This window comes from Tursiops truncatus, chromosome 8, assembly GCF_011762595.2.
Source record: "Tursiops truncatus isolate mTurTru1 chromosome 8, mTurTru1.mat.Y, whole genome shotgun sequence".
NCBI lineage: Eukaryota > Metazoa > Chordata > Mammalia > Artiodactyla > Delphinidae > Tursiops > Tursiops truncatus.
The window spans coordinates 2,452,092-2,475,891 of NC_047041.1; the positions used below are offsets into that span (position 1 = coordinate 2,452,092).

Below are 23,800 nucleotides of genomic sequence, written 5' to 3' on the forward strand. Positions count from 1 at the left end.
CTGAGCCCCAGCTCCGGGAGCAGTACTAAGGGACTCCTTCCCCCCCTAGACGCCCGGTTAACTGGGACAGGGACCCGCCGATCCCGTCATTAGCCAGCAGACTGTCAGCCTCCCTCGGGGAAGGTCCCTGAGGCCACAGGCAGAGAAAAGTCGTCAGACCCCGACACAAAGAGCTTCTGTCACTGCCAGCAAATGAGACATTGACCCAGCGGCTCCGTCTCCAAACCAGAATGGCGTTAGCACAGTTCAGTTGCTCATATTAATTAAGGGAAAATGAGACAGTGGGTTCATCATCACACTTTTCGTGAAGTCCGGTGTGGGGAAGGGATGTGTCTGGGAGTTGGCGGCAGCCAAGGATGGCTAGAGCCGTGTCCACACTCCCTGCATTAATGGCGGGGAGCCCAGAGTTGCTTATTGCCCGCGGTGTTGTAGGGAGAGGCTGGGGCTGGGGAGGACGGAGAGTGTGCAGAGGAGACCAGCAGAGACAGGAGACTGAGCGAGGAGAGAGGGAAAGCTGGGGGCGTTCTGGGATCCAACCCCCGAGCCATCACGTACTGACTGGACAGATGCTGCGTGTTCAGCCTGAGCAGATGCAGAAACAAAGAGGTCAGAGAAGTGAGGGGTGTCATTCCCTCTCGGTGTGCCTGCAGCTGAGAGCGGACGACACCACACGGGCAGCGAGTGCTGAGGTTCGCGGCTGAGGTCCTGTGAGCCCAGCTATCCCCAGTGTTGAACCTCACCCCGGTTCCCACCTCGAGCATGTTCTAAGGTTTCTGTCCTTTGAAAGAAGGAGGCTCCTGTGTCAGGTGTGTGATGGAGAAGGACGCCAGGGGACCCCTAGGAAGCAGGGGGAGGCAGCTCCCACCTCCTCTCCCATGCCATCAGTCCTGGCCCCCTCACTGTGGGAGACGGGGGACCCGGGTAATGGATGAGGTTATCTGCTCCGACAGTTAAGCAGGGACAAGACCATGGCCTACGAGTGAGGGCTGCACTGCTGATCCCATCACCTTCCCCAGACACTCTGCTTGGTTCTAGGGGGCCTCCTAACCCCGGACTCTCCATTTCAAGGCAGCCCTGGCACTCAGGTCCAGTTTGGGGCCTGTGGGCAGTACCTACTCAGGCTGAGGCCTCGCACTGCACCAGTCCAGCTGTCTTGGGTTCACAGGGAGAAGGGCAAGATCTGGGTCAGCCTAGGATGCCAAGCCCAGATTGCAGGCCACCTTGACAGCCATGAAGCTGAGGTTTTTTGTTTTTGTTTTTGTTTTTTTTGCGGTACGCAGGCCTGTCACTGTTGTGACCTCTCCCGTTGCGGAGCACAGGCTCCGGACGCGCAGGCTCAGCGGCCATGGCTCACGGGCCCAGCCGCTCTGCAGCATGTGGGATCTTCCTGGACCGGGGTACGAACCCTCGTCCCCTGCATCGGCAGGCGGACTCTCAACCACTGCGCCACCAGGGAAGCCCGAAGCTGAGGTTTTGATCTGCCTGCAGCTCATTTTCTGCAATTATGTTCCATGGGCCAGCATCCTGGAGAGAGAGGGACGAGGGACAGGACTTGGGCGCCCACCCCCATGTGCACTCCTGACAACGTCTGTCTTGTCCCTCACACCTTCAGGGACAGCAGCAGAGGGAGAGGGCGGCTTCAGACACTCCCCTCCCTTGGCCTCATCTGGCTCCGAACCCCGGGGGCAGGGTTTCCGGCAGATACACAGCCTTCCAGTGAACGCCCCTTTTTCCTGAGCCTCGTGCACTCTTCACAGGAGTAGTTTCAGCTCCTGGATCACTCGGAGGGCTGCCCTGCTTGCTGAGTGGGTGAGAGGCTGTTTATTTCCCAGGGTCGACCAGAAAGCCCAGGTGTGGTCTAGCAGGGCAGTGGCATGCATGTGGTCGTTGAGGTGTTTGATTCCAAGTTTCCAAGGTCGGCATCAGTAGGAATCGTCTGTAATAGCCCCTCTTGCTGGGCAGCAGGGAAGCGGATTTCTGGCTTTTCCAGAAGCCCTGCCGTGTGAGTCCATTGCCCCCCGGGGCCTCCATCCCCCTCCCCCCCCCCCCCCCCCCCCCCCCGCCCACTGCCTTCCTTCTGGCCGCGTCTCCTCTACCCCCGCTTTCTTGCTCATCTGTGTTCTCCTTCCGTGGCCGTTCCTCCCCGATGCTCTCGCCTCCCTGAACTGATGCCTCTGTCCATCCATGGTCCCCCCACCCGGCTCGTTTCCTCTAGGGCGCCCGCCCCCAGGCATGTGCCATTGTGAGTCACCTCCTGACAGGTCTCATGGCAAAAGCTGTGACAGGTGCTGGCATTTAACCTCAAAGCATCTTCCCCAGACAGAGCGGCAGCTTTTCCGTGGCTGATGAGGAAGGGCAGAGGGGATGGGGCACCTCCCTAGCAACTTCTGATCATTTCAAAGGGAGAAGCCGGGCAGGGTTTGCCTCCAACTGGGGAGGATTTCTTGAATGATGTGAACAGTCAGGCAAAGGAACAGGCCACCCCCGGAATCATCCCTGGGGACATCCCCGCGGAGGGGCAGATACTCTGTCAGGGACAGTCATCCAGGAAAGTGGGAGGCTAACTTCTCTGACCCCCCTGGTACTTCCAGCTCTATAATTCTGAGGAATTGGCTGAGGAAAAAAGAAGGGAAAATTGGGCCCAGAGTGAAGGCTGAGAAACAGCTGGCTCAGAAGGATGAGGATGAAAAGGGAGAAAGAAGAAGTGGGTCAGGAAGCGTCCGGGTTTTACTGTGGACTTCCTCTTCGAGCTCTTCATCCCTGAATGCTTAGTTTTTTTCCATCTCTAATAAATCTTTCTGACCCACCATGCCTTACTTAAGGGGTCTAAAAGCAATTAAGAATGGAAAAATTGAGCCTGGGGAGAAAAAACATAAAGCACTGCAGGTCTGGGCTCATGAGATCGTGGACCACCCAAAGTCAACGACTTTGCCTTCTACATCCTCTCCACCCACGGCATCTAGCCCATCACCTCTCTCACTGTCAGGGATGAGTAAGATAGCCGCCGGTCTCATCGGGGACAGCCGGCCGGGCCAGGGACCCTTCTTCCCAGGGGTGGCCTGCTCCCCCGTTTCTGAGATGGCCCAGACCCTGCTCGTGGACACACTGCTCATTCCTTGCACTCCGTGACTGTTAGGTCGGAATATGTGTCCCTGCAGAAGAGGCCGCCCTGTGCCCACGGAACTATGGGGCCGGCTCAGCCCTTCCCCAAGCACGAGACCTGCGTCTGTGGGGTCTGAGTCCAGGGACCTCCCCCATCCCTGATAAATGGCCCCATTTGTATCCTTGCAGATCTTAATCTTCCTAATACAGTGGATTGAACTTATCTTCTTCAAAGCGCTCCTCCGTGGAAAGAAAGAACCCGCATTTTTTAATATATTTCAGCCAGTGATGCAGAGCCCACTTGCTTTGGCTTCCAGTCATGTTATATTGGGCTGTCCGAATGCACAGGGCAGGGTGACATGCCTCTGGGTTACTGGCTTATTACAGGACCTCTTACCATTAAGCAACACTGCGGGGCAGACTTGAAGCTTTCTGTTCTTTCAAGTCCCTTTTGAATGTGTCTTCAGAACCTTTCCCATGGCACCCAGAGCACCCCGTCTGCCTTTCTTTCCTTCCTTGCACCAGTGCATCCTTCGTCGTCCTCCTCCCTCCTTTCCTGTCCCCCCTCTTGTGGTCCCCCCCTGCCTCCCCCGCCCAGTCAGCAGTCTGCCTTCCTAGCAAACAGGATTCAAACATTTGTTCCCTCCTGCCCTTTTCTCCGCAGCATGGAATCAGGATTTTACGTCGCAACCAGAACTGGAGAGGGCAGGGAAAGCATTCCACCTTGCAGTTTCCTAGGTCTCCAGGCCTTTAGCAACCTAGACTGTTTGTGCTTTACAAATCTCACCCAGTATTCAAAGCAATTAAGAAAATAGCATCTCCGTCTCCTTCCATGGACTTGAGGTGAGGACAGGTGTCAACATCTTCCCTTTCTTAGCAAAGAAAGCTGGGTTCGAGTGGGCGCGTGTTTTGCAGTAAGATCACAAAGACTCAGTGGAAAAGTAGCTTCAGGGGTCCACATCCTCAGCGTCAGTGTGCCCGGCAAAGCTCTCAACTCCAGAGAGAGGGTGTCTTTTGAGATGCCGGCTCCACGAGGATCTCAACGCAAAGGGCAGGCAGGAAACGTCGCTGACCCCTTCACAGACCCAGATGCACATGTGAGTAAGAACGGGCTGAGAACAGCACTGGGTGGAGAGCGTGGGCCCCAGGCCAGCAGCACGGAAATCCTAGGACACTTGGTAGAAATGCAAAACCCTAGGCCCACCCTAGACCTACCACATCAGAATCTATCTATAGATATAGATGTAAAAACTTGGAGGAATTTATATGCAAATTAAAACCCGAGAACCACTTACTTTATAGAACTTGACAAAATTCATTTTCTCACTTAATGAGGTAGTATTATCGTAACGATCCCCATTTTATGTGAGACACTGTTCCTTCCTCCCTCCCTTTTTTGCTGTCACGTAACAGTCCATAAAAACAGCAGTACAGATAGTGAAGATCAATTCCCGCATTGCAGAGGGTGGCCTTGTTGTCTAGCAATTCCCCCCAACTCCCCCAATTCAAAGAACTTTGAAAGTTTTGAGGAAGATGCTCTAGAGCAAGCAGGTGCTTCCTGGGGTCTGGGGTGTGCCCTGCCGGCCCCACTAGGTACAGCTAGTGCCCTGCCAGCCCCAATAGGTATAGCTAGTGCCCTGCCAGCCCCACGAGGTATAGCTAGTGCCCTGCCGGCCCCACTAGGTACAGCTAGTGCCCTGCCGGCCCCACTGTAGGTACAGCTCATTTGTTTGGTTAAGTGCAGGGGGTTTAATTACCTGTGGCAAATACACTGCGGTACATATTGAAAGAATGATGGAGTCTTAGTAGGAGAGAGCCATCCTTTCCATCCTGCTGTATTTATTTACCGCAAGAAAGGCACACTGAATCTGGAAAGTCGTTTTGGTCTGTCTGATTTTATTGTTGTTTAATCCTTAAATCCACTTAGATTGGTCAACCAGCATCATTTCAATGAGCGAGGCAATTTTTGTCTTTATTAGACGTCCTGAAATAAGTGATTTCAGAATCCCCTTCAACTCTGAGATTCTTTAAGTCTAAGAGAAATAAGGAAAAAAGGGTGAGAGGATGTTGACATCCTTCCTTTGAGAGGAAGCTCTGAGGAATTAGATATGAACCAGCCTGGGTGATTAAATGTCTGCTGGGGTCGAGCGTCATGACCAGCACCACCACCCTGAGACCCCAACAGGCAGGGCCCCAGGAGGCACCCACTCTGGAGCATCTTCCTCAGAATTTTCGAAGTTCCCATCCGGTGCCTGGGACCAGCACAGGCCAGCAGTGCCATTCAGGAGTGACACTCAGATCTCAGGCTGGGAAGTGTGGACTTGTCCCAAACCCCACTTCCCCCCTTCGCCTCGACTTCCAGCCAGTCCTCACATGGGTTCAACCAGATTCCCAGGATCCTGAAATTCTCACCTGTGGGCTTGTCCTGGGGCCTGTCAACCGGCCTAAGTTCCAGGAGGGTGCCCTGGTAAGTGGACTGCTTGGCTGGCCGACGGACGCACGATTTCCTTCAAAGAATAGCGTGAGATTGGGCTCCTAGCTGACTCTGAGTGACTCGGTTTGTTACCTATTTGCCTGGAGCCCCACACCTTCTGGGGTTGGGCCTTGATCACCAACATCCAGACACTGAAGGTAGAGCCTGGGTGACCTCGGTGACCTTGGTGGGGCTGGGTGATGGGGGCAAGGGAGGCCCCGGGAGCTGAAAAGCCAGTGTCCTGGGAAAGGGGCAGGGTGGTAGGGATACCCCAGCGCTTCCACGTGGAGCAGAGTCAGGATGCCACAGCAGTGGCCTCATGTCTGCCCATCAGCCCACCCCCATGACACCCCACTTCCTGCGCCAAACCCATCGTGGGCCCACACTTCAACCATTGGATCAGCTATGCTTCTACGGGGTGTGAGAAAAGTTACAATGTGTTTTTATCATCCTGAAAACTAATTTTGCTCTCTTGTCGGGAGCATAAAAAGGAATCAGGTATCAGGCTTAAAAGAAATGCAAATGGCTGTACCTTCTCCTCTGCCTTTGGGTGGGCTGGGTTTTCACAGGAGCCTGGCGCTTTGACTGCCTCAGGACATCTGTGTTTTAAGACAGAAGGTCTGTCCTCTTTGCAAGCAGAGGGGTCAGATTGTGAAGGAGCATGTAATGGTGACTGCAAGAAATGCCAATTCTGCAGCCCCAGAGTATTCAGGATCATGAATTGCAGGCTTCCCAAAAGCCTGAGAATGACGCCTCCAGAATGTCCTACAAAGCCGGGTATTACACCCACTGAGCTCCCTCACCCCAGGTTCTGGGGATCTCAGGGTTATTTTATGTTGGCAAATGTTTACTGAGCACCTACTACATAGCAGGCAAGAAGGGCTTCCTCATTCATTCATTCTCCACTTTATCTTCTCCAGGACAGTTTGAAACCAACCAGCTGCTTTGTGTCTGTCTGTATCAAACTGTTAAATGGTCACTTATTCATTCTACGAGTAGTTAGTAGTTTGTACTCTGTGTACAAAGGCATCTCTACATTGTGAAAAATGAAGATGTCCATACTCACATACCCTAAAGTTAGTCCCACATTTTTGATCATGACAATTCTGTTTAAGAATATCAGAGCTTACTAATGTGCTACAGTATTTCATATGTACTCTTAATTATCATGTAAGAAAAATAATAATATGCCCTTCTTATCAAATGGTCTGAAAAGTTAAAGTGACTTGGACAAAAATCCATTGATCCAAGACTCAAGCAGAGAATTTCTTCAAATACTTTGGGGCCGGGCTTCCCTGGTGGCGCAGTGGTTGAGAGTCTGCCTGCCGATGCAGGGGACACGGGTTTGTGCCCCGGTCCGGGAGGATCCCATATGCCGCGGAGTGGCTGGGCCCGTGAGCCATGGCCGCTGAGCCTGCGCGTCCGGAGCCTGTGCTCCGCAACGGGAGAGGCCACAACAGTGAGAGGCCCGCGTACCGCAAAAAAAAAAAAAAAAAAAAAAAATTACTTTGGGGCCAACATAATGTCCAGAATCTTTGACTTGATATTCAAACCCCCATTCTATGGCTTTTTGTATTCCTTCTCTTCCAAGCTCTGTGAGTACAGTTACGCCCCTGGTTTCACAGTTTCTTGATTGTCTCTGTCTGTTTCTTTCCTCCCAGACGGCCAGGGCTTTGTGAGTGAGGACGAATACCTGGAAATCTCTGACATCAAACGTGACCAGTCCGGGGAGTATGAATGCAGCGCCTTGAACGATGTTGCTGCCCCTGATGTGCGGAAAGTAAAAATCACTGTCAACTGTGAGTAGCCCCACTGTCAGAGAGTTCCAGGGGAAAGGAGGGCATGGGGACTGAGGGGACGAAGAGGTAATGGCAATGTCATTTTCTGATAGACCCAAGTTGTTTCCAGCAGGAAAATACAGTATCAGATTGCTGTGCTTGTCACCACCTCCAGGGCCATGGACTGTCAGGACTTTTAGCTAATGGGGAGACTCATGAACTCTGGGTTAGTGTGAAGGCTTGAAGAGATGCTGGGGTAAATGCAGTATCTTCAAGCAAGAAGTCCTCTTCCTAAAATACATGGTCGTTTAGCTGGGAAGGGGGACGTGCACGGCACGTGACGGACGTGCGTCTCACCTGTCTCACGGACTCGCTCTGCATCTCCCTGCAGACCCTCCCTACATCTCCAAAGCCAGGAACACGGGTGTCTCTGTGGGCCAGAAGGGCATCCTGAGCTGTGAAGCCTCTGCAGTGCCCATGGCTGAGTTCCAGTGGTTCAAGGAAGATACCAGGTACCTTGAAAGCGGAAACAGGGCATGTCCGAAGCAGAGCTGATGGATCGTTCCCCACGTGCAAGGAGGGTGATGAAGTCCAGGGGGAAGGTTCGGCAAAAGCAAACTGATTACAGCCTCCGTTATAACAGAGTCTCCTTTTAGAACCAGAAACAAAACACAGAGGGGGCTGGGAAGTGGACAAAACTGATGGACCTTGTTTCAGAATCAGATTAGCTGTAGACACGGTGGTCTTCAAGGACTAGGGGAATGCGGCCCTGGAGCGTGGGCACCCTTCCCTTTCGGCCCCTGATGGCGGCCGCGGTGCTTACAGCTGGAGGGTAGACGGGCCGGCTTAGTCCGAGGGAAGGGCTTTGTGAGGAGGAGAGTGTGTGCGTGGATCCCTCTGCGCCGTCTGGACTTCCCGGGGCCCTCCTGTCTGCTGCCTCACTGTGTGTGTGCAACCAAACCCGTCGCTCCTCCTCTTTTTTTGCAGGCTGGCCACCGGCCTGGACGGCCTGAGGATTGAGAACAGAGGCCACATATCCACACTGACCTTCTTCAACGTCTCAGAGAAGGATTATGGGAACTATACTTGTGTGGCCACGAACAAGCTTGGGAATACCAACGCCAGCATCACACTGTATGGTGAGTGCAGGAGGCCTGGACGTGGGGCTTGGCGGGGCGGGGGGTTGCAGGGACTCGGGAGGGAGGAGGGCGCACCCTGCTTGGCCTGTGTCCATCCATAGGGCTCAACCCCCCACCTTAGATGCAAACGCACCTCTACCTCATTCTCCTGGCACACGGTACGTGGTGTTTGCAAGGTACCTGATAGCTCCTGGTCTCGTGCAAGGAGCTGTGCACCTCAGCAAAGGAATAAAGCTAACTCTGAACCAGGTTGCACAGTGGTTACCGTAAACACGACGGAACCGTGGAGCAGGCCGATTGCAGTACTGTCTACTGGTCGGAGGGCAAATTAGATATAGTTTTAAGATACCCTCTACAGTAAGAGTCGATGACTCCAGGGATCATGTTAAAAATCTTAAACCAAGTTACCTGCTGCCATCATGATTCTCATGTTGACTGCATGTCACGTTCTCATTCATTGAAATGAACGGAGCAGGGGGCTTGAGTCCTCATCGGGACGACTGCTCTGTCCACAGCTGAGACAGCCATCCCTTCTCTGCAGGTCTCTCCCTCCCACACGGCGGGAGGGGCCTCCAGAGTGGCCCTTCGGGGGACCTCACCCTCCCTCCCTCAGCTCTCGCGCTGCTGTGTCCATCTCCTCGTGCCACATTTCACCCCACGGGCCAGGCCCAGCTTGTGGCGATCGTCCGTGTGTGTACGTGCATGTTTATTTGCTGAGATTTGGTTAGAGGGAAGCGTCTGGTGAATAGGACGGAAGGGTATTCTTTTTCACGTGGACCTCAGACCCAGAACAAGCTTTCGGCATTGACATGAACTAAACTTTGTCCACCAGCCATCTGAAATGTGTGATCTATGTCTTTTGTTTTCTCTCTGCATTGTGTGTGCATTTTGCTGTGTGTGTCTTAGAACTAAGCCCCTCATCAGCAGTGGCAGGTGGGTACAGCACGTTCCTTCCCTCCTCTGCCTGCCTGAATGCCTGTGCTTTTGATTCCCACCCTCCTTCAGGGACAGGCTCGCCAGCTCCACCGCCTTGGTGTATTTCTCCTCAGTGGCTAGGCTTCAGGGGGTTGGTCTGCACAGGTTAGGTAGCAAGCATGTAGAATATGATGGCTTTCACACACGTGCATATGAAATATCGTTACATGTTTCCGGAGAAGGGCTTCCCCCCCCTCCCACCCAAACAAACAAACAATAAACTTCTACTTGGTGGCCTCAGCAGCAGCGAGGGGAACCCAGCCTAGACACCAAGTGGATTACCAGATGATTTTCTCCATGGGGAAATCACACTAGCATGAATGTATAATTTCTCCAGCCCAAGGCAGAAAGCTTCATTTTCAAATGGAAGTACTTGGGTCATTATTCATAATGATCATAATATCATCTACCGTTTACCAAGTATTTATTGGTTTCCAGGCATCATGCTAGTTCCGTGCAAGACAGATTACTAGCCCCATTTTAAAGATGGGTAAGAGGAGGACCCAGGAGGCTAAGTGACACTGAAGTACGCATAGCTAGTGAAGAGGTGCTGGCGAGTTTGCCCAGAGGATGAGGGTGTGAACCATGGGCACACACACTCCCTCACGCTCCCTCACGTGCCAGATGGGGCCTCAGCTCTGCAGCTGCCCTTCCCACAGCTCTGGATCCGAGACAATCACGGGCCACTGGCTCTGCCCACACCTCGGTGTCTGTGAATGTCCATCCCTAGGTCTTGATACAACTTAGAAGAGGTGTGGCTGGGTTGCTGCTCTGCCACTGACCCTGCCGTCACCCCTGAGTCGGTGGGGTTGCCCGTGGCGGGATGTGGCTGACAGTGGGGTTCCAGGACTGACAACTAGGTGATCCGGGCGCTTGTCCCTCTGTACCATTGACTCAGGAGAGAAGTGTGTCACAGCCGAGAACAACAGTGTGTGGAGATGAATGTACATTCGCCGGCTAGGGCTGCCGTAACTGAATAGCATAGGCTGGGGGCTGAAACAACCAAAACTTGTTTTCTCACAGTTCTGGAGGCCAGAGGGCCGAGATCAAGCCAGGAAGATCTGTCAGCTGATTTTGATGAGGGCTCTCATCCTGGCTTGTAGACGACCATCGTTCTCACATGGCCTTTCCCCTGAGCATGTGAGGAGAGGGAGAGGAAGAAGAGGGAGAGGGGGAGGGAGTGGGAGAGGGAGGATGGAGAGGGACAGGAGGGTGAGGGAGGGAGTGGGAGAGGGAGAGAGAGTGGAAGAATGAGAGGGAGAGGAGAGACAGGGAGAGGAAGAAGAGGGAGTTGGAGAGGGAGAAGACGGAGTGGGAGAGGAGGGAGGAAGGGGAAGGAGAGGGAGGGAGAGAGAGGATGGAGAGGGACAGGAGGGAGTGGGAGAGGAGGGAGAGGAAGAAGCGGGAGTGGGAGAGGGGGAGGAGGGAGAGGGACAGGAGGGTGAGGGAGAATGAGAGGAGGGAGTGGGAGAGGAGGGACAGGGAAGGAGAGGGACAGGAGGGTGAGGGAGAGGCGGAAGAGGGAGGAGAGGGAGTGGGACGGGAGGGAGAGGGAGTTGAAGAATGAGAGGGACACAGGAGGGAGTGGGAGAGGGATGGAGAGGAAGGACAAGGAGAGGGAGCGGGAGAGGAGGGAGGAAGGGGAGGGACACAGGAGGGAGTGGGAGAGGGAGGGAGCAGGGGAGGAAGAAGGAGAGGGACAGGAGGGTGAGCGAGAGGCAGAAGAGGGAGAAGGAGAATGAGAGGAGGGAGTGGGAGAGGGAGGGAGCAGGGGAGGAAGAAGGAGAGGGAGAGAGAGGATGGAGAGGGACAGGAGGGTGAGCGAGAGGCAGAAGAGGGAGAAGGAGAATGAGAGGAGGGAGTGGGAGAGGGAGGGACAGGAGGGAGAGAAGAAAGAGGGAGCTGGAGAGGAGGGACAGGAGGGAGGGAGAGGGAGAGCAGGGTGAGGGAGAGGCGGAAGAGGGAGGAGAGGGAGAATGAGAGGAGGGTGAGGGGGAAGGAGTGGGAGAGGAGGGAGAGGGAGAGAGAGAGAGAGGATGGAGAGGGAGAGGAGGGAGGAAGAGGGAGGGTGAGAGGGAGAGAGAGGAGGGAGTGGGAGAGGGGGAGGATGGAGAGGGACGGGAGGAGAGGGAGGGAGAGAGGAGGGAGAGGGACAGGAGAGGAGGGAGAGGGACAGCAGGGTGAGGGAGAGGCGGAAGAGGGAGGAGAGGGAGAATGAGAGGAGGGTGAGGGGGAGGCAGAGGAGGGAGTGGGAGAGGAGGGAGAGGGGGGAGTGGGAGAGGAGGGAGTGGGACAGGCAGGAGAGGGACAGGAGGGTGAGCGAGAGGCAGAAGAGGGAGAAGGAGAATGAGAGGAGGGAGTGGGAGAGAAGAAAGAGGGAGCTGGAGAGGAGGGACAGGAGGGAGGAAGAGGGAGGGTGAGAGGGAGAGAGAGGAAGGAGAGGGAGTGGGAGAGGGGGAGGATGGAGAGGGAGAGAGGAGGGACAGCAGGGTGAGGGAGAGGCGGAAGAGGGAGGAGAGGGAGAATGAGAGGAGGGGGAGGCAGAGGAGGGAGTGGGAGAGGAAGGAGAGTGAGTGGGGGAGGGAGTGGGAGAATGAGAGGGAGAGTAGGGAGAGGAACAGGAGGGAGAGGGAGAGGGGGGAGTGGGAGAGGAGGGAGTGGGACAGGCAGGAGAGGGAGAGAGAGGAAGGAGAGGGAGTGGGAGAGGGACAGCAGGGTGAGGGAGAGGCGGAAGAGGGAGGAGAGGGAGAATGAGAGGAGGGTGAGGGGGAGGGAGTGGGAGAGGAGGGAGGAAGGGGAGGGACACAGGAGGGAGAGGGAGGGAGCAGGGGAGGAAGAAGGAGAGGGAGAGAGAGGATGGAGAGGGACAGGAGGGTGAGCGAGAGGCAGAAGAGGGAGGAGAATGAGAGGAGGGAGTGGGAGAGGGAGGGAGCAGGGGAGGATGGAGAGGGACGGGAGGGTGAGAGGGAGGAAGGAGGGGGAGTAGGAGAGGAGGGAGTGGGAGAGGGGGAGGATGGAGAGGGACGGGAGGAGAGGGAGGGTGAGAGGGAGAGAGGAGGGAGAGGGAGTGAGAGGGACAGGAGAGGAGGGAGAGGGACAGCAGGGTGAGGGAGAGGCGGAAGAGGGAGGAGAGGGAGAATGAGAGGAGGGTGAGGGGGAGGCAGAGGAGGGAGTGGGACAGGCAGGAGAGGGACAGGAGGGTGAGGGAGAATGAGAGGGAGTGGGAGAGGATGGAGAGGGACAGGAGGGAGAGGGAGTGGGAGAGTGAGAGGAAGGAGAGGGAGAGGGAGAGCGCTGGGGGGTGGAGAAGGGCTTCCTGGTGTGTCTTCTTATTAGGACACTAATCCTAGCCAATCAGGCCCTACCATTATAACCTCATTTGACCTTAATCACTTCCTTATAGGCTGCATCTCCAAATACACATGGGGGGTTAGGGCTCCAGCATATGCGCTTGGAGGACACAATTGAGCTCCTAGGAAAGGCGCAGCCTCATGTCCCCACGCAGCCAGCAACACAAAGCCCGTGTGAACAATTAGCTTGTTGGAACCCATTTTCCACTTCTGTCTCCCCTCTCCACCTAACCTGAATGCATTCTATTAAAGGACCATTCGAACATTTATAACCGATCTGCTTAATCTCCCCAAAGCCACACAGACAGACACCCTGCATCTCAGGCACGCATCTGGGTTTGCCGTCAAAGACTGGAAGCTTGGTCTTTGGAGACCCTTTGGACTCTGCGCCGTGAACCCATCCCAACATACACTCATGACAGGCCTCTCGCACAAACATGTCTTTCCTATGTTTCCTACCTCCACACACAGAACAAAGGGAAATGAGATGAAAGCAATGTCGAAAGGAAGCAGAAGACACAGGCTATGGAGACAGCGGGCTGAGCTGGGAAGTACTTAGAGACAGCATGGGGGTGGGTGAGGCGCAAAGCTGAGTCAGTGGCTGACCTTGATGTGGGGTGTTTCTTCCTCACCCGTCACCAGTTGCCGCCCCTCCAGAAGCCGCACAGACAGAGCAGGTCACCCAGCTGTGTGCCAACTCTAAGTGCCCTTTCACACTGTGCACTTTTCTTAGCCCCGGGCCACTGCCGGCACTGGAGAGGCACCGGAAGGTAGAGAACAGACCAGCGCGGGGATGGGGAAAACTGAGTTCCAGTCCTGACTGGCACAAACCATGCTGCTCTCTGTTCCGTGGTTGCCTGTAAAATATAAGAACAGAACAAAACAGACTCCAGGCTCTTGCCAGCTTTCTAAGTCTCTGTTCTGAATTTGAAAAACAAAGGGAAACTAGGCTAAGAGGCAGCTCTCCAGAACCTGGCGTCCATAACCTTGGGAGTGGCAGCAGGTGCTGTGCCTATTGTAAGCGACTTGCTCGAAGTATCCGTAAGCTTTCTCGAGTGGGTGAGGCACTCGGAGGCCACCTGGGCCCTGGCATCCTGGAGCCCGGCCAGGTCCGCACGCAGCAGGGGCGGGTGGGCTCAGCTGCCTCTTGCGGAAGCCGCTCACGTCCTCTCGACTTGCCAGCCCATTCTGCTTCCACTGGGTCTTGAGCAAGAGGCCCCATCCCCCTGTCCTTAGGGTGCAAGGAGGGAACATCCTGAACCTGATTACATCCAGCACTGCAGAGAGTGTGGGGCAGTAATGAGCCGTGTAAACGTCTGTATTTCTGTATTACTGGAACCGGCAGGGGAGAGGGACAGAGAAGGCAAACAAAACCAGAACGCAGGGGGATGCTGCCGAGAGACAAACAGACTTCTCACACGTCATCTGTGCAGTTGCAGCAGCGACACAAATAAGTTACATCAAGAGTTAAGTATCGGGAATGGGCACCGCTCCTAGGAATCTTGTCGTTGCTAATGCAACAGCTGGGCTCAGGACTGTTTCCTCAAGGCAAAGCCTCAGCCCCTCAGAGCAGCCAGGAAGAAGGCCTGCCTCTTGGCCCCTGGAAACTATGAGGACAGAATCTGTATTTCCTTTTGCTAATGGCCACTCCTCCAGAGTGAATATACATACCAGGCTGCCTCTTCAGACAGGATCTTCCTCAACTGAAGGCAGCCGGACCAGCTCTTCTCATCCTGCACCCTGGGCTTCCCTCACCCAGGGCCCCCCACGGAAAGCTGGTTCACGCCCTGCCCCCCACCTGCACTCCTCTATAAAGGCTCCCAACAGCCCCACCTTCCCCCCAGGTGGCTCCAGGTGAGACCTGAGGGCTGGGTGCAGGAGTTGAATCTCCCCTCCCTTCACCTCCAATCCAGCCCAATCCATGCCTCAGTCTCACGGCCTGCGTCCCCCCGAACACCCAGCCTCCCCTCAGCCCCAGCCCTCCCTGGCCCCCAACGCCCTGCTTCCGCTTCTAGGATGTGACTCGCTGTGCCTTTCTCTTCCCTCTCGGCCTCAATCTGCCTCGAGCCCCTCCACCTTCTGCCCCGGGGGTGGCATTACAGCAAGAGGAGAAGGGTCTTCTGTGTCTTCAGGCATCTGCAAGAGTTGTATCTTAGCCCACCGCTTTGGGTGCTTTAAAATGCAGATTCCTGGGCCTGGTCCCAGACCCATTTCATGAAAACCTCCCGGGATGGTCCTGAGTATGTGCTTTGCAGGCAAGCTCTCCCAGGGAAGCGTAGGCACCCGGGAGCCAGACAGTCTCCGAGCAGCAGTCTGGGGGCTCCCCGGTCCGTGTCCCCAGCACTTGCCTCAATTCTGAGCCACAAGACGCTCTGCTACCTGAATGTCCCAGGGGAATCTCCATCTGTCTCTCCCTGGCATCCCTTCCCTCCTCAAACGTGCACCTTATCTTCTCACCCACCGCCTCACTACAGCCTCCACGGCCGTTCTAACCCTTTCCTCTCCCTCACCCCACACCTGTCAGCCAGCAGGTCGGAGCAAGCAGACACCAGCCCTCCCGCCACTGCTGGGGCAGGGGCCTTGTCTGGCTACGACATTCTCTTACCGGTGGGTGGTCCCCTTGTCTTTGATAATCTCTCTTCAATCTGCCACTTCAGGGCCAGGTGGCCCTTCCCAAACTCAGAATGAACCTGTTCACATCCTGCTGAAAAGAAAACCAAAAAGTTCATTGCAGCTCTGTCATACAGAGTGAAGTCAGAAAGAGAAAGACAAATACCGTATGCTAACACATATATATGGAACCTAAGAAAAAGAAATGTCATGAAGAACCTAGGGGTAAGACAGGAATAAAGACACAGACCTACTGGAGAACAGACTTGAGGATACGGGGAGCGGGAAGGGTGAGCTGTGACAAAGCGAGAGAGAGGCATGGACATGTATACACTACCAAACATAAGGTAGACAGCTAGTGGGAAGCAGCCGCATAGCACAGGGAGATCAGCTCGGTGCTTTGTGACCACCTAGAGGGGTGGGATAGGGAGGGTGGGAGGGAGGGAGACGCAAGAGGGAAGAGATATGGGAACATATGTATATGCATAACTGATTCACTTTGTTATAAAGCAGAAACTAACACACCATTGTAAAGCAATTATACCCCAATAAAGATGTTAAAAAAAGAAAACCCTCGAAGGCCTTTCCTGCCTTGAGATCAACCTCCCTCGTGGCCCCAGGTTCCCCACTGCCTTCTCTGCATCCACCATGCTGAACACCCGCCCCGCCCTGCCCGGGCTGCCCGATCCTATTGCACAGTCCAGCCTCGACTATGCTGCTTCTGTCCATCAATTCACTGATTCAGTGAATGTTTGTTTCGAGCCTACTGTGTGCCAGGAGTTAGATTTAGGATTTAGGTACCCAGAGGAGGAGGAGGGAGAGGAGGGAGTGGGGGAGGGAGAGGGAGAGGGAGAGGAGACTTCCCAACCTCCTACAAGCAAGTAAATAGACATTTACAATAGAACATAGAATATAAGTGCTGCACTAGAGCAGAGAAGAAGCTACTAGCTAGTAGGTGTCAGCCAGAAGGGGCTTCAGACAGCTCAGAACCCTTTGAGGTAAGTACGCCTGGAGCTCAGAGAATTTAAGCCATGTGACTGAATCCTTCCCGCAGATAGGAATTCCACTGTAGAAGGACACGTTAACATCCGGTTTTGCACCCAGGTCTGTCTTACCTTAAACCCATGTTTCTTTCTAACCCATAGGTATACTGTCTCTTCCAGTGTGTTGAAGGGTCACAGAGGGAGGCGTTTGCCCTCTTCTCTGCCTGATAAAATTGTACTTACCCTTTAAGCTTCCACTCAACGGTACCCCATCCACTAAGTGTTTCTGAACCCCACTGAAGAATCACTCGCCCATCTTTTGGACTCTCTTGGTAGTTTACCCTTAGGCTTATATTTTGTTTGTATTTGTTTCTGCACTAAAGGATGTAGCCCTGTATCTCGCAATAGTTATTGACCAGTAAGCACTGGTTGGATTAATAAATATATCTTCCAGTCAATGGGGCATCCGTTACAGCCTCTTACAGGGTAAAACTCCCCACTAACCAAAGGAAGGTCAAATACTCAAAAGGTCTTTAGTCTCCTCCACTGCCCCGCAGGGAAGCCAAGTCAACATTGCTGACACTTTCCCTTGCATTCCAGCCCCCCTTACGTCCCAGTTCTAATTTGAAATTTAGGGTCCCCTCCCGCAGGGTCTTTCTCCCTTGTGAGAAACATCCTGACAGACTGTTTAGGAAGGCGTTCATCAAATGATTTCTTCTTGCAGAGACATCAAAAGCTGCATGTGCCTGTCCATTTCCTGCTGATAACGTATATGATTTTTATTTTCCAAATCCACAATTTAAATCCAGGTGGGAGGGAATGAGTCAGAGAGAAACACCATCGTTTCTGGCTGATGGCAGCAGCCTCATCATTTGTGTTTTCCCCAACCTGCGAAATGCCAACATATTAGGAAAAAATATGCAGACATTTCACATTTCGTTCCTGATGAGGCCCCTTGTCACTGCCTCGCGCCCCTACCCTGCTCCGTCTGAATCACTGACATCTGGCCGTTAGCCTGAGCATTTAGACTTCAACACAGAGCACTCGGGCTGTGCTGATGTCAGCACACGCCCCAGCTTCTGGTTTGGCGCAGACCAAAGCCCTGCTTTTTTCAGGGCTGTGATGAGCTGACTGGTTTGAATTAACCTCTGATGTGAACTTCCTAGGCCTTGGGCTTTGTGGGAGCACAAAGCAGACATGGCTGCCTTCTTGGCTTCTCTATCCGCCTGCCTTCCTGGAGCTGCGAAGCCCCGTTCATCTTCCTTGTAGAACAACACAGGGCCCTGTTTTCTGCTGTAATTAAAGACAATGAAGGAAAAGCTCCCTTTGAAGGGGAAAGATGCACCTTCATCAGCCGGCGCTGCTGAAAATAGGTTTACGTTTCCCCAGCAAGTGTAACACACACATCCTCTAATTAGATTTCCTCGCTCCTCTTTTAATCACCAAAAACATCATTATCCTTTTGGGTCCTCATTAGGAAGGTCACATAGTTCACATTCATATTTATAAAACCCATACAAATTTCAGAACAAAACTGTATCTTAGACTTCAGATGCCTCCTTGATCTCACTGCGCTATCACCAAGTTCAACTCAGCTGCGTGTTTTTATTTTTCTCTTTTCTTTCCTTCATGTGATCACCCTACCGCCTGCTATTTTAGTAGGATTACAGCAACACTCTGCTTTCGAACTTCTTGCTGAAGAACTGTGCATGCCTTATTTTCGTTGCAATCATGGAAAGGAAAAGGGTGACATTTCAATACCTTTCTCGCTTGTTATGGACCCTCCATTTTTAAGCTTCACAATCTCTTGTGAGGCAGGAGCCTCATCAGTAAACTTATATAGTTTTCTGGGAGCTCTGCGCTGAGTTTGGGTACTTTGATTTTCAAAATCTGTTCTTCCAGAGGGTGACCAGCCAGCCCATGAGCGCAGCAGCAAACCCTTACTTCCTGGAGAGCTAGGCCTGCAGGTTAATTCTATGCTAAACCCTCAACCAAATTTGCTTTTTAAAAATGGGTAGTATATTTAATTTAACAAAGTAGTAGCTTCTACAAAGCGGACTTTATTTTACTCATTTGTCTGTTTGCCTCTTTCTTTATTTACTGTCTTACGGCTGCTGGGCCTCACACGTGGCCATACCATAAAATCTTCCCTCTGGCCCAGAGTACACATACTGATTGATTGACCTTTGTGACATTTACCATTTCTGGAATTTATCTCTTGATCATTTCTGTCTCTTTATCTCTTCTTTCTGTGTGCTGAGGGCTAACTTATTTTGGTCTGCATAGGTCCTCAAGGTATTTAGTTGTCATTGTTGTCATTCACAGTTGGTTTCGTGGCTTTGTGTCATCATATGAGCTTTTCAAAGATGCTCCACTTCAGGAAAGAAGGAAGCAATACGTTTTTAGCGTTGAGGAAGGGCAAAGGAGCGGCTGGAATGAGGGGAAAGGGCATAATTACACATTCTCACTTTTAGTTTATCCCTGAAAAATATTTAATTAAGGCTGATGTTTGTAAGAGCTCTTCTTTTAGACTGAGTCACTGTTAACCATAACTAAAGATTTCTTGAATGTGGTGCTTGCCCACAGAAAGAGCCGGGCTTCTACATGCGCTTCCTCAGAATAACTGGTCTTCTCTGGGAAGCCTTTACCTGTGGTAGGAGCCACATCAGGTCTTGTCAGGAGAGACCAGTCACTTGCTAAGCCAGAGCCACGTTTGCTTTCAGTGGGTGTTTGGCAATTATCTTTAAGAATTCAGTATACACAGGGTCTCTTTATTTAGAGCAGGAGCCCCACAAAAGGTACGATTTTAGAGACTAGCAGTTATGGTCCTGGTTCTAATCCACCCAACTGTTATTCATCCTTTACTTATACTCAGTGGTTTCATGTATCATCTTCACTCATCCTCAGAGAACCCTGCAAGTATACAGAAAACCACCTCCGCACATATCTTATACATTAAAAAAAAAAAATGTTTGAGAGCAGTTAACCGTCTCCTCTGAAGTCATCCTGCGAGTGACTAGCGGAGCCAGAATTCACATTCAGTTCTCCCTGATTCCTGAATTCACTCCTCTTAGACAGGCAGGGTGCTCCTGAGATGAAAGGGAGGTTGGATTATTTTATTCCAAAGGACTTTCTTCTCAGAGTCTGTGAGGGCTTAAAACATATTTGTGTTTCTTTATTGATTTAGACTAGGACAGAGGAATTCTAGGTCCTAATGGAGGATAGGGGGACTTCCCTGGTCGTCTAGTGGTTAATACTCCGAGCTTCCACTTCAAGGGCCGCGGGTTCGATCTCTGGTCGGGGAACTAAGATCCTGCAGGCAGTGTAGCGCAGCCAAAAAAAAAAAAAAAAAAGCTAATGGAAGATAGGGTGTGTGCAGGCAGAGGCTGTGCCTGTCTTCCTCTTTGGAACAGAGCCTGACACGTGAAAGCACCAGCACACGTTTGTTGAGTGGGTGGCATGGCTTCCGAGGCCAGCGTGGGGTCTGCTTCCCTCGCAGACTGGTCCTTTGCGCTTGGCCTTGCCACAGAGCATGGCTTTGGACTCTCTCATTGCCCTGCCCAGTGCCCCATACCCTCCTCCTAGGCCCTAATGGCCGGAGGTCTCTCTCGCCCATCTCACCTCTTCATTCTCACCTCCCAAAACCCAGCTCAGGATCAACGTATTTGGAAAAGGTCGAAACAAGCCAGTATTATCCTCAACTAACAAGTGGAAGGTAGGGGGTATGGACCCACCAGAGCAGCCCTTCCCACGATCACATGACTACTTCCTACCAGACACTGTCCTAATCCCTCCAGTCCTTCATCCTGAAAACTCCACATTATTACCCCCATTTCCAAGGAGAAAACTGCAAGTGCTCTGTCTGAGATCACAGAGCTGGCAAGCCGCAGAGTCGGGATTTAAGCCCAAATTGGTCTGAAGCCAAAGTCCCAAGCGTCGGCTGCACGTTTACATTGGTCAGAGGCTTTACCCCAAAGGGTTTAGGGCTGCAAAGACAGAGCGGCGAGGCCAAGGCAGGGCAGATGCATACAGTAATCATGGGACCACACCAGGTCACTACAGCAGCAATCCACTGCTGCTTCTGTATTAAAGCACAAAGAACATTTGCATAATCAGGTGAGTGGCCTTAGCATACAGAAAGCCTATGGGAGAGACCCAACCCAGATTCTTCTTTTCCCCTCATCTCCAGTAGGATCAGGCTTACCTTGAAGATGCCATTAAAGGATCAGTTCAGGGCTTCCCTGGTGGCGCAGTGGTTGGGAGTCCGCCTGCCGATGCAGGGGACACGGGTTCGTGCCCCGGTCCGGGAAGATCCCACATGCCGCGGAGCGGCTGGGCCCGTGAGCCATGGCCGCTGAGCCTGCGCGTCCGGAGCCTGTGCTCCGCGGCGGGAGAGGCCACAGCAGTGAGAGGCCCGCATACTGCAAAAAAAAAAAAAAAAAAAAAAGAATCAGTTCATTGCTGATGGCCTTTGTCTTACATTCCTCCATCATGGAGTATGGTACACGGACGTGAGCCACTCTCTCCCGGCTTTGAACAAAGCCCGAGAGCCTTCCTGTAGGCCCCTCGCTTCCTGTAGGCCCAACTGCCAAATCTCAAGTGTGTCCAGGATCCACAGGAGGAGAGCACGGCTAGTTTAATCTCTGTCCTAGTAGATGAGGTAAGCGCTTTGGCCAGAATAGCTCAGCCCTTTCTCATACACTGATTGGCCAAAGGCCACTGACGATAAATTGCCGTGTCATGTGATGCTTAAAGCAGGGCTTATAATACCTGCTAAGGAGTAAAATTTCCTGAAAATGCATAGAAAATGAGGCTGCAGAAAAGGAAACGTTAGGGTCCAGGAATGTTTGGGGCCCTCTTGCTGTCTCAGGAGATGGCATGCTGGGTGCAGAAGGCAGGAGTGTGATGGCTTTGCACCACTGGAAAAGGCCATCTGGCTGCTCCCCAGCTGTCCCTTCTGGGACCAGATGCAGAGTTTGCAGCCATTCAGGAACTCAGGCTACTAAGGAGAAGAGCTCAGAGGTCATCCCTCCCAGTCTCCTCTCACTGCAGGTGGGAGAACCAAGGCCAGAGAGGAGCTGGCACTCAGCTAGGAAGCAGCAGAGTCACATGGAGAAACTGGGTCTCCAGATCCCCAGGCCATTATTCCATGACGCCGTGGCCTCTGAAAAACATGCACAAAGGACTGTTCTCCACAGAGAGGAAGTAAGAGTTGTGACAATCAAGGGCACCAACCCTGCAGACAGAGTGACTCGGTTCTAACCCAGCTCTGGGTGTACTGTCTCATGTGGCCACAGGCAGGGTACTTACCTGCTCTGCTTCTCAATTCCCCATCTATAAAACAGGAACGCCATAGGGTTTCATACGGATAAAATGGATTAGATGTTCAGCATTTAGAGTCATGTTTGGCACACAGAAAGCACCATCTAAGTATGCCTTATCTCACCCCCCAAGCGGGCTGAGCAGGCTCTATGCCTACCGAGGCCCCTCAGAGTTCCACTCCTTGGAGAACTCAGCTGAAGCGAGCTGAGGCTGTAACACCCCTGCCTAAGCAGCATGAACATCTTGCTGGCACTGCGACCTCCCATCTTGATGATTCTTCCTCCTTCCTTCCCTGCAGCTCGCACTGCTTTGTCTTCCTAATACTCCTAATACTTCCGCATACTCCGCGCGCTGGTAGCATGACACCCCCAGAAATGCTAAGCCCACTGGTAGAGCTTGGAATAAAGTGACTCCTAGACTAAAGGCCTCTGTCTGTCTAGAATGGGGCCCATCCAGTTGTTTCCTAAGTTGATATCAATATAATGAATTAGACACACGCACATGCATACATATATATATAACTAGTGAATATATATCATATATATAATATATACTTTAAATATTCTTTACAAAAACATATGGGTCTCATACATCTGTGTTGCCCATTTCCTTTTAAACTCACTTAAAAATCTAAATCACTCATCTTTTGCAGAAGACAACATAGGGAATTACCTCAGGCTTCAAACTGGGCCTTTTCCAACTCAGCACATTCCGTAGGCCAGTACAGTTCCTAGGATATATGCCTGGACTGAGGGGCCTCAGAGTCAGGCTACTTTCTATAAATATTTATGAAGCTGTCGTGGGGACCACAGCAATGGGCTAAGGACTGGACTCTTCCCTTATCTGCAAATACTCTATAAAAAAAAGTACAGAAAACTATGAACAAGACTCTCGACCTATCAAGTAAATATGAATTTTTAGTAAACAGAGAACTGTACTGTAAATCAGAGGAAGAAAAGGAATCCTGTTGAGATCCCTGGGGTGGGAACAGGTGGATGCCAGCTGCTGGCGTGAGAGGACCATCCATCCCCAGGCTGACAGCATCACCGCCCGCCCAGCAAGCCACATGACCTGGCTCCTGTCTGAGGAGACCCTGCACCACTGAGGCTTTTTTCAGTAGTAAAGTTATTTCCAACAAGCCAATTTACTAGTAAAGGAGGTGATGAAGCCCTGTTTCTTGCCTGTCACTCCATCCCTTTGTCACTGGCCCTACAGGGTTGCTTCTGATCCCTTGACTAACACTTAGTTTTGCTTTCCCCGGAATACTCTCTGCTCCCTGCTCGCTGGCTACTCTGGTCTTGCTTATGACCCTAAATTCTGATGCTGGTAAATAAAGGTGATGGAGGAATACAGGGGCAGAGGTGGACACTCAGCCTTCCACCCTGGGCCCTCGGAACAGGCAAGGCGATCCCAGTGCACGTGGTTTGTCTTCTCAAGGATGCAGATGAAGGGAAAGGAATCGCACCTGTGATTCTGTGGTCTTATTTCACAGCGGAACGTGAGGGTTTCACGAGGGCTGTGTAAAAGGGCCAGAGAGAGGGAAGAAGAAAGAGGTTGAGGGAGAGCCCTGCCAGGCAGGGGCGTAAGGTGGCCGTTGGGTCTGAGAACGGGGGTCGTCTTTGTCACCTCTGGAGATGCATCTCTGACTGCTGGGATAAACCCAACCATAGTCTTTCAAACTCTGGGTGTACGTATTCATTCTTCCTCAGCGGCTTTGGGAGACGCCGCCCCAGTATCCCAGTCACACCAGATGAAAAGCCAGCCACATCAACACCTAGACTCCTGTGTTTCACAAAATCTTCTCTTCCTCTCCTTCCTCCTCCCACCTCTTCCCTCCACTCTGAGCCTCATCCCTCTCCCTGCCCTCCCAGCCCTGTCTGTTCTGGACACGATTTCCAAGGAGAGCACACAGGTAGAGGCGCTGCTTACAAAGACCCTGCCCTGCCCTGTCGGCCCGCACGTGTAACCACTCCCTCCGTCTGCCTCTTTCAGTTTTAAAGCCCAGTCTGAGAGCAGGCTGTGGTCCGGGCACCCCAGCAACAAGTCCCTTTGCGTTTCTCCCGGCGGG

General features: G+C 52.7%; 1 protein-coding gene across 1 annotated transcript in view; it reads left to right on the top strand.

Annotated features, from left to right (window-relative positions):
* Positions 1-23,800, top strand: part of OPCML (opioid binding protein/cell adhesion molecule like) — a 1,077,928-nt gene that overhangs the window by 1,048,559 nt on the left and 5,569 nt on the right. The window contains exons 5-7 of the mRNA XM_019942017.3: positions 7,237-7,374; positions 7,745-7,865; positions 8,341-8,492. Coding sequence (XP_019797576.2) covers positions 7,237-7,374; positions 7,745-7,865; positions 8,341-8,492 — 411 coding nt within the window. The remainder of the gene's footprint in view (positions 1-7,236; positions 7,375-7,744; positions 7,866-8,340; positions 8,493-23,800) is intronic.